The following is an 11,161-nucleotide window of genomic DNA, read 5'->3' on the forward strand; positions in this document are numbered from 1 at the left end:
AGTAATCCTGCCCTTGGTAAACAGAGGTCAGTACACAGTAACCAAGTCCGGAGATCCCTAAAGTACGGGACATACGGACATGATCTGGATTACCACCACTTCCTATTCCACTTAAAGTAAAGCACTTCGGGTCGCCCACAGTTTTATAACAGCTGTAGCACGTTTGTAGACATTTGGATATTTCCTCTATTCAAAAGTCAGGATCTTCTTACATTATTTCACATTGGGGGTTAATGTGCATTGATCTGTATAGTTTAATACGGCTTGATGTGATATACATTGTGGTTATTTGTACTGTGCCTATAAAAGGGTTAATGAACTTTGAGAGACATTTCTGACTTTATAAAGAGGAGCTGGTAAATTTCCACTGCTGTAGGGTTTATGGTAGCACTTGTTTTGGATGGGAAAAAAATTTAGACTACAAAACCATCTGGAATATTATGCCATAGAGCAGGGGAAGGAACCTTTTAGGCTGAGACAGCCATAAACGCCACATATTTTAAAATGTTATTCCATAAGAGCCGTACCATATGCACATTCCTCCCAGTAGATAGGTAGCCCCAGCACATACCCCCAGTAGATAGATAGCCACAGCACATGCCTCCCAGTAGATAGGTAGCCCCAGCACATACTCCCAGTAGATAGGTAGCCCCAGCACATACTCCCAGTAGATAGGTAGCCCCAGCACATGCCTCCCTGTAAATAGGTAGCCCCAGAACATGCCTCCCAGTAGATAGGTAGCCACAGCACATGCCACCCAGTAGATAGGTAGCCCCAGCACATACCCCCCAGTAGATAGGTAGCCACGGCACATGCCCCCAAGTATATAGGTAGCCACAGAACATGACCCCAAGTAAATAGGTAGCCACAACACGTGCCCCCAGTATATAGGTAGCCCCAGCACATACCCCCAGTAGATAGGTAGCCCCAGCACATGCCTCCCAGTAGATAGGTAGCCCCAGCACATGCCTCCCAGTAGATAGGTAGCCCCAGCACATAGCCCCCAGTAGATAGGTAGCCACAGCACATGCCCCCAGATAGATAGCTAGCCACTTCACATGCCCCCGAGTGTATAGGTAGCAACAGCACATGCCTCCCAGTATATAGATGGCCACAGCACATGCCCCCCAGTATATAGGTAGCCACAGCACATGCCTCTCAGTATATAGATAGCCACAGCAAATGCCCCCAGTGTATAGGTAGCCACAGCACATGCCTCCCACTATATAGGTAGCCACAGCACATGCCTCCCAGAAGATATAAGGTGGTCACAACAGCCAGCTCCTCATCGCTCCCACGCTCTTCGATGTAACATAGCTGCCTGTGTCCAGTGATAAGACACACACAGCAGCCATCACTATTTATTAAAGATCTGTCTGAGAGCCAGATGCAACCAACAAAAGAGCCACATCTGGCTCCCGTGCCATAGGTTCCCTACCCCTGCCATAGAATATTATGGGGGCTCAATGTAAGTCTATAGTAGATAGTTTTGTCATTGTTTGTGCTGATTTTCTCCACTAGAACAGTCTCAGTCCCTAGTGTCCTGCAGTTAGGGAACAGAGCTTGGATGAAGAGCCTGGCAGCCAGCCTAAATGACCAGAAGAAGGAACTGAGACAGGGATACTCTGCCATAGTCAAGTCTTCTTGGAAAGAGAGGGGCAGCTAGCCCAGGACTTTCCTTAGCGTAAAACTCGACTTCTGCCAGGAAGGAGATTGGAGAAGCCAGCCTATGCTTTGCTTGAATGGTTTTGTACCTGAATTTCTTCAGTAAAGCCGTCTATCTGCAGACCATGAGTCTTACTTCCCATTGGGTTGCACCAAGCCTTTCCATACTCCAGAGAGCAGCAACACATAGTAACACCTTGACAATGTCCGAACCCAGCCAACCCCAAACACTGCACAGCCTGCTATAGCCTACATTGGGACCACCAGATCGGTTTGATCTCTAAAACATTATATAAATTAACTAAGTTGTCAGTTTTCACCCTCCCCTGTATCTGACTTCATCCTCTTTAGTGGCCTCTGGCTGGTATTAGAGGACGCTGGTGTGAGACAATAGAGAGTCACACAGAGAAGATCCAGAGACAGGCTGGGGTCGGGTCAGGCAGAGGATAGGCAGAATGCATGGTCAAAGCAAGGTCAGGTCAAAGCAAGTTTGTAACCAGAAAAACAGAGCAGAAACAGAGTTTTACAATGAAGCCAGGGTCAGCACAGCTTTACTATGCTAAGGAACCTAATGCTCAGGCACCTCCGAATGGAAAAAACAATGTAATATAACCTTATTGCCAAATAGCGCATCACTAGACGTCACAGGGTCCGTCTCTCCATGCTTAGAATTTACAAGAAAAGGTGAAATAAGAGGATAAAAGGACAGAAAAATCTGATGCTACATGGATACAGTCATCAAGGATAGCGGGTTCTGTTGATGGATCCAATTAAGAAAGAGCTGTTTTAATGGGGGTTTTTTGCCTTAATCTACTCTACTCCTATGAGTATGTGAACATATGAATACATAAAGCTACTGACACTTCTACAAAGATATAAGACATGATAAAAATTCCAAATCCGTCAACAGCAACCTGATTAGATACATAGATAACAATTCCTCACTTGTAGATGTGTAGGGCATAAGTACAGTATGGGGGTAAATGACAGGAAGTAACTATTGACTAGAGGATCTGACTACACAAGGTTTCTTTGTAGTCTGTAACTATGGAGATGCATAAATCCGCATAGGACTTGTGAATATTTGCTATTTTCAAAGTTGATTACTTATTTTATATAAGAAGGCTCTGTCTCATGCCAGGTTGGCACACCGGGGCATTTTAGTTGATGTTACCGTCCAGCCATTTCTGTGTATATTAGAATTAGCTTAAGAGGCTCTGTTCGTCGCCAATGTCAGCACTTAGGGCCGTGCCGCCTCTGTATGCAAGGAATTGGCTTGGTATTAGCATATTGGCAGCACTAATGAAATCCAGCCAGAAATATAATATCTATGTGGTGACATCAAATGTGCAAACACGTAAGAAAGATAATGTGACAAAGATGTGAACAAAAGCCAGACAAAAGTGACCTGAGGATCAATTACTTACAAGGTAGGAACACAGAAAGCTTCATGTACTGTATGTAGATAGATAGATAGATTTAAAGGGGTTTTCCACTTCAGCAAATATTTGATATGGTTTGTGTAAGTAAAAGTTGCACACTTTTCCAATATAATTTTTGTATCAATTCCTCACAGTTTTCTAGATCTCTGCTTGCTGTCCATACACAAATCATATCAAATATTTGCTGAAAGTGGACAACCCCTTTAAGCCTCCAGATCCAAATATATATATTTGTACACATTTATACATACATATATTCAAACTTGTATACACTTATATACAGACATAGGGGCTTATTTACTAGGGGTACCGCGGATTGCACTTTCGTAGTTTTTTAGAAATTTTCGAGATTTGTGCCACTGGGACAGGTATTTAGAAGGGGATTGTGTCGCACGTGATCAGATTTTGGCGCAATCACACCGACTTTCATGCGGGGGTGGGCGGTCTGACAATCCGAAGGATTTGGACTGAGGGCGGGATTTGACTTTAAAATTGTGTCGCAAGCCATGTACTTACATGCACCAGGAGGAAGAAGGTGAACTCCAGGGGACCTGAGCGGGGGAGCAATACATGCAGGAAATCGGGCGCACGTTGGACAACGCACAGCGGGGATCACGCAGGGACCAGGTAAGTAAATGTGCCCAATAAAGTTCTATACCCATACACTCTCATAAACATGTATACACTTATACGCAGATATTTATGTACTCATATAAATGTATACACTAATACAAACAGTAAATACAAACTGATACAGTATATACCGTTTGCCCAGTAGGGGTAACTAGGAGAGGCAGGGCCCTGTAGCAGGCTTCTGAATGGGATCCCCCTTCCCACTCAATAAAATATACATATTTGTATACTCACACATGTTACCATCACACAGCTTTATATACTTATATAGATACACATACAGTATCAAAGCCCCCAGGGTCAGTTCCAGGTTTTAGTAGGCCCCTGGATGACAGAATCTCAATAGGCCCCTTTGCAGTAAACTCACATGGCGGCATTAAAAATTCAGAAACTAAAGCAGTCTCCTGTTTCCTAAAATAGTTTATCATACCGCACAGCCCCATCATGGGTATTTTATACAAAGTCACCCTCAATTTCATGGATTCCTTATGTACAGCCTTATGTGGGCCCCCCCAGCAGCTCTGGGCCCCTGGCACTTGCCCAGGTATGCCCAGTGCTTGCGCCGGCCCTGATGGCACCTGACCACATTGCAGTGAGCAAACAGTGTTATGTACAGCATAACCTGTATATAACAGCGCACATATTCCATTCCTCAGTGTGTCAGGCTAGATGCAGGACCCCCTGACACTGCGGCTACCCCTGTAGTTACACCCCTGTATATAGATAGATATTAAAAATGAATAGATATGTAAGAGCTAGAAGATAGATAGATAGATAGATAGAAGATAGATAGATAGATAATAGATGGATAGATAATAGATGGATAGATAGATAGATAGATAGATAGGAGATGGACGATAGATAGATCTGATTGATCTCTATACAGATACATATTAAAGATGATTTGCTATAAGATAGATAGTCAGAGAAATATGAGATAGAAGATAGATAGATAGATACTTCGAAGAAAAAGTGCAGCACTCCAATTTCGTGAAACGTAGAAAAATCTTTTATTCCATAGTGAGTAACATACAGCGACGTTTCGGCCCAAACGAGCCTTCCTCACAGCTTGAGGAAGGCTCGTTTGGGCCGAAACGTCGCTGTATGTTACTCACTATGGAATAAAAGATTTTTCTACGTTTCACAAAATTGGAGTGCTGCACTTTTTCTTCGAAGTATACACAGGAGGACTTGAGGCCCAGTCCTGGGTAGCCTGCACCCAGCCATTTTTTTCAATTAAGATAGTGCCGCTTGGACTTTCTATACGTAGATAGATAGATAGATAGATAGATAGATGGTGAGTGCAGCTGTATGCAGGCCTTAGGCTACAGCTAAATGAGGCCAAGTGCAGCTCGCACAGGGTTGGGTTACTCCTTATCGCTGTATCTCTAGTCACCCGTCATTCTCTCTCTATGTGACTTGTTTACTTTCCTTATTTCTCCTCCTTATAAATACAGAAGAGCAAAGGTTAAATCCTAATGACCCCATGTACAGGAGGATGTATTGTGCTGCACAAGCTTCATTCCTCTATAAATGTCAGGCCACCCATTACCACCAAATCAAAATATTATATCATCCACATCACTTATTTTACATGGCCCTGATGTGTGTGACTAGTCCAGCCCTAGTACCCAAGAGCCCTGCCCAGCCCTAGTACCCAAGAGCCCTGTCCAGCCCTAAAACCAAGAGCCCTGTCCAGCCCTGGGATCCAAGAGCCCTGTCCAGCCCTAGAACCAAGAGCCCTGCCCAGCCCTAGTACCCAAGAGCCCTGCCCAGCCCTAGTACCCAAGAGCCCTGCCCAGCCCTAGTACCCAAGAGCCCTGTCCAGCCCTAGTACCCAATAGTCCTGTCCAGCCCTAGAACCAAGAGCCCTGTCCAGCCCTAGTACCCAAGAGCCCTGCCCAGCCCTAGTACCCAATAGCCCTGTCCTGCCCTATAACCAAGACCCCTGTCCAGCCCTAGTACCCAAGAGCCCTGCCCAGCTCTATAACCAAGAGCCCTGTCCAGCCCTAGTACCCAAGAGCCCTGTCCAGCCCTAGAACCAAGAGCCCTGTCCAGCCCTAGTACCCAATAGCCCTGTCCAGCCCTATAACCAAGAGCCCTGCCCAGCCCTAGACCCAGGAGCCCTGCCCAGCCCTCGAACCAAGATCCCTGTCTGGCCCTAGGATCCAAGAGCCCTGCCCAGTCCTGGACCCAAGAGCCCTACCCAGCCCTGTGTGTACATGAGGAATAACAATGTTTCTGGTCATTCTGTGATTCTAGTTTTCAATCCTCTCCGTGCATATGAGTGTAGTCCCTGCTCCCCCTATCCTTTCCATAGACCACTATGTAATCTGACCCCTCGGCTAGCAAGAGGGAATTCAGATGAGATTTCAGAATGAAAAGCAGATTAGGACATAATGGGGCAGATTTACTTACCCGGTCCATTCGCGATCCAGCGGCGCGTTCTCTGCGCTGGATTCGGGTCCAGCCGGGATTTATTAAGGTAGTTCCTCTGCGCTGAAAAGCATTTTTTTTTAAATGCGGCGGTTTTTCCGAATCCGTCGGGTTTTCGTTCAGCCACGCCCCCCGATTTCCGTCGCGTGCATGGCAGCGCCGATGCGCCACAATCCGCCAAAATCCCGGGGCAATTCAGGGGAAATCGGCGCAAATCGGAAATATTCGGGTAACACGTCGGGAAAACGGAAATTGGGCCCCTAGTAAATGACTCCCAATGCCTTTTTGCTGCTTAACATGACCCTTAATCTCATGTCCAATGTCTCTGAATATTCCCGAAATACAGATGTTAAAACTAAACCACCATCTAAAAGGTAAGTCGGACAAAGCTGTGAGGAGGGGTTGTGGAGCAGTTATATGTAGAGAGCATATACAGCAGTGTGAGGACATGCCCCCAGTGCACTTAGAGAAGCTTCCAGTCCTGGAATATAAATCCATGTTTACAGTCCTGCTGCTACTAAAAACACACACAAAGGTCTGATTACACATCTCTCCAGGGACAATAACTAACACCGGCAGTAGTTTTGCAAAGTCCGAACTATGAATTCTCTTTTGTAACCAGCAACCTCTGCCACAAATCCATTTGGGACCAAATTCTAGCAGCAAAGAAATTTGAAATCGATATATACCCATTAATTAATTAAACTTCTAACAAAATAAGATAAACCCTTTATGCTCAGTCTAAAATATTGACATATTTTCCGCATGTATCTATTAAATCTTTAACTATAACTATGTTCTTCACTAAATGGCAAAAATATATTGATAAAGTATATTGGTGGTGGGGGGGGGTCTAACATGCAGCACCCCAAATATCAGCTTTTCTCTGATAAACAGAGAATGGGACAGGAAGCAGACAGCGCCGTTCTCTGTATAGAGGTCAGTCCAGGTTACTGCAGATCACCTTTTATACATTTGAATGGGAGCTAACCTGCAATGACTTAGTCCAGCCACAATATTCAGAACGGTGCTGTCTGCTTCCTGTTTCATTTTCAATAGATGATACACAGAAAAGGGCTGTTGGGAGAAATGATATAAATGCATATTATATCCATATTTTTAGTATTTTAAAATCCATACATCCAAAAACTTGAAGATGTTCCCTACTTGCTTTTAGTCCCTGATTTCCATAGCAGTGGATTCTTATTATAGTCCTAGCACGTTCTTGTCAGCGTAGCCAATTTTCTCTTGCTGTTGACAGCGCTGGATGACCCTACGGTGCCTTTCATCATTATCTGTACTTATAGACCTTATTACTCCTAAGTGTGCGCCCACGTCCTCCCACCACACAACACAGCTCAGGGATAGGAGCTGTTACCAGGACAGCCACAAGCATATGCTATTAATGAGACCAAGATAAGGGACATTATCCCTTGTAGTTTATGCAGAGGACTCAATCTGGGCCAAAAACAGGAACTGGAGTAGGGTAATTGCATCCCTGCAGCATAGAAAGTGCAGTTTTAACGGTGAAGTCATACAAAATAACTGGAGGAAGGATCAAGTAACCCTAAAGGATCTCTAAAGATCTAATAAAACATAGATATCTAATATTATAGATTGTAAGCTCTTGTGAGCATCCCCCCCCCCGCTACTTATGTTCCACCTGATCTGTAATATCTTATTTTGTCTGTACATGTACCCCATGATCTGTAAAGTGCTATGGAATATGTTGTCACTGTATAAATAAAGATTTATTGTTACTAAAGGGACCACTCGGTTTACAGTGAAATTCTGGAGGACCCTGCGTGACAATTTTAACAAGAGCAGTGTAATACCCCATATCTCCTGCAGGAGCGCTGCATAAATTTCGAACACTTGCTATTGTATACCGCAATTGTTAGAGTCCGTAGTCCTGGATAAAACTAATATAATTCTTGTTATTAAGAAGTTCTTCTAAAATAAAGAACTTTAACAAATTGACATATTTTCCACATATTAATTGAATCTATTAGTATAAATATGTTTTTCATTAAATGGCAAAAATATTGATAAAGCATATTGGTGGTGGGGGTCTAACATTCAGCACCCCAAAGATCAGCTGTTCTCTGATAAAAAGATAATGGAACAGGAAGTAGACAGCGCCGTTCTATGTATAGTGGTCAGACTATGTTTATTCATTTGAATGGTAGCTAACCTGCAATGACTTAGTTAAGCCACTATACTCAGAATGGTGCTGTCTGCTTCCTGTTTCATTCTGAATAGATAATACACAGAAAAGAGCTGATCTGGGAGGGTGTTGGGCATTGCACGCTTATTATTAACAAATTCTTCTAAAATAAAGCAATTTAACAAATCAAAGGACCCCTTTAAGTTAATTATAGAGCACAATATGGCAAAACACTTCATAATCTGAATGATTTACCCTTTGCAAAATTGAATATTAATAAATCACCCTTGCCCAATTGTGAAGAGGGGAGGGTGGCACTGAAGGGGACAGACACCCAAATCTGATAACTTTCAGAAGTAAGGGTCATCTAGTGTCTAGGTATTTGTCCAGATTTACAGATCACTGGATATAATAAAACCTTATAATATCCTTTTGTACAAACCGCATCTCTGGTCAACTCCAGATGTGGACTACAGAGCTTGCAATCTACTGAATAATAACATAGTTACTCGCATATCTAACATCTTCATTATTCACATCTATATACCAGTTTTCTGGACCACAGAGCTTGCGCTCTACAAGGCACATAATGTATCAAACACAAGTGGATTGGCAATCAAGTGTCCACATGTTCAATGCAGTTATATGCCAGTTTTCTGGCCCACAGAGCTTGCGCTCTACAAGGCACATAATGTATCAAACACTAGTGGATTGGCACCAGTGTATCCACTTTACATACAGTTGGATGCCAGTTTTCAGGACCACAGAGCTTGCACACTACAAGGCAGATATTGTATCAAACACAAGTGGATTGGCACTAGTGTATCCGTATGTTCAATGCAGTTATAAACCAGTTTTCTGGCCCACAGAGCTTGCGCTCTACAAGGCACATAATATATCAAACACAAGTGGATTGGCACTAGTGTATCCGTATGTTCAATGCAGTTATAAACCAGTTTTCTGGCCCACAGAGCTTGCACTCTACAAGGCAGATATTGTATCAAACACAAGTGGAGTGGCACCAGTGTATCCATATGTTCAATGCAGTTGGATGCCAGATTTCTGGACCACAGAGCTTGCGCTCTACAAGGCAGATAGTGTATCAAACTCAAGTGGATTGGCACCAGTGTATCCGTATGTTCAATGCAGTTATAAGCCAGATTTCGGGACCACAGAGCTTGCGCTCTACAAGGCACATAAAGTATCAAACACAAGTGGATTGGCACCAGTTTATCCACGTTACATACAGTTGGATGCCAGTTTTCAGGACCACAGAGCTTGCACTCTACAAGGCAGATATTGTATCAAACACAAGTGGACTGGCACCAGTATATCCACATGTTCAATGCAGTTATAGGCCAGATTTCTCGACCACAGAGCTTGCGCTCTACAAGGCAGATAGTGTATCAAACACAAGTGGATTGGCACCAGTGTATCCGTATGATCAATGCAGTTATAAGCCAGTTTTCTGGACCACAGAGCTTGCGCTCTACAAGGCACATAATGTATCAAACACAAGTGGACTGGCACCAGTGTATCCACATGTTCAATGCAGTAAGTTTTGGGCTTTGATACATGTGATGATTCTATTTCCAGCCGCTTCTACCCGCTTTAGTGCTTTACATAACAGGATGGCATAAACTTGCTCTGGGATATAACGCAGCTATTATTACGCAACACAATAAATAAATAACTAGCAAAACATTAAGAATGTTAAAGGGAATTAATCAAGGTTAACGCCTTGTCTGCCGAAGGGTGCAGCTGGGTGCACAGCTGGGATCCCAGGCCCACAGGAGGGCTGGGGTGGGCACAGGGGCTGGCAGTAGATTGCTGTACTTACCCTCCACCTGTATCCCTGGACATGCTGCCCTCCTGGTACTGAGTCTTCCTAGATGAGAGCAGAGGATAGACACATACACAGCAGCAGGGACTGAGGGACTGTCACACACAAGGCTTGGGCAGGGCTGGCTCTGCCCTCTCACAGCTCTCTGATTGGGAGCTCCCTTGTCATACAGTCTGCAGCCAGCCTTCTAGACGTCAGCTGGGGGACACTTAGATTGCAAGCTCATGGGTGACAGCAGTGACTTCTCATCCGCACTGCACAAGTAGGAGGAACTGAAAGTACTGGAGAAACTTCCTAAACCAGTTACAAAGTGATTGAAAGACAAAATTCCTGCGAGGCAGCTTCTGCACAACCTCTTTCCAGGGCAGGTTTTTAGAATAACAACCATAACAAAAACAATCTTTTACTAAGAGGTTCTGCAGCTGCTGGTGCAGCTATTAAAAACAGAGACAAATGTAAAGTTTATTCAATGCCTTCTTAGTGTAACAGAATTGCAGCTACATACGATTATTATACAACTGATAATATCAATTAAAGGGAACCTGCAGTCTGCAAGCAGCATGTTATAGAGCAGGAGGAGCTGAGTAGTTTGTGCATAGTGTCCTATCTGCAGGCAGTATGTTATAGAACAGGAGGAGCTGAGAGATTGTTCATAGTGTCCTATCTGCAGGCAGAATGATATAGAGCAGGAGGAGCTGAGCAGATTGTTCATAGTGTCTTATTTGCAGGCAGCATGTTATAGAGTAGCAGGGGCTGAGTAGATTATACATCGTGTCCTATCTACAAGAAGCATGTTATAGAGTAGGAGCAGCTGAGAGATTGTACATAGTGTCCTAACCGCAAGTATTATGTTATAGAGCAGGAGGAGCTGAGGAGATTGTACATAGTGTCCTATCTGCAGGCAGCATGTTATAGAGCAGGAGGAGCTGAGCAGATTGTACACAATTTGTGCAATTTTTTTATTTATTGATTGAT

General features: G+C 43.8%; 1 protein-coding gene across 1 annotated transcript in view; it reads right to left on the reverse strand.

Moving 5' to 3' along the window:
* Positions 1-10,454, reverse strand: part of TTC39A (tetratricopeptide repeat domain 39A) — a 41,959-nt gene extending 31,505 nt beyond the window's left edge. The window contains exon 1 of the mRNA XM_072128051.1: positions 10,184-10,454. Within this exon, the coding sequence (XP_071984152.1) occupies positions 10,184-10,206 (23 nt within the window). The 5' untranslated portion in view covers positions 10,207-10,454. The remainder of the gene's footprint in view (positions 1-10,183) is intronic.
* Positions 10,455-11,161: the final 707 nt, after the last annotated feature.

This window comes from Engystomops pustulosus, chromosome 10, assembly GCF_040894005.1.
Source record: "Engystomops pustulosus chromosome 10, aEngPut4.maternal, whole genome shotgun sequence".
In the NCBI taxonomy this organism is placed as follows: Eukaryota; Metazoa; Chordata; class Amphibia; order Anura; family Leptodactylidae; genus Engystomops; species Engystomops pustulosus.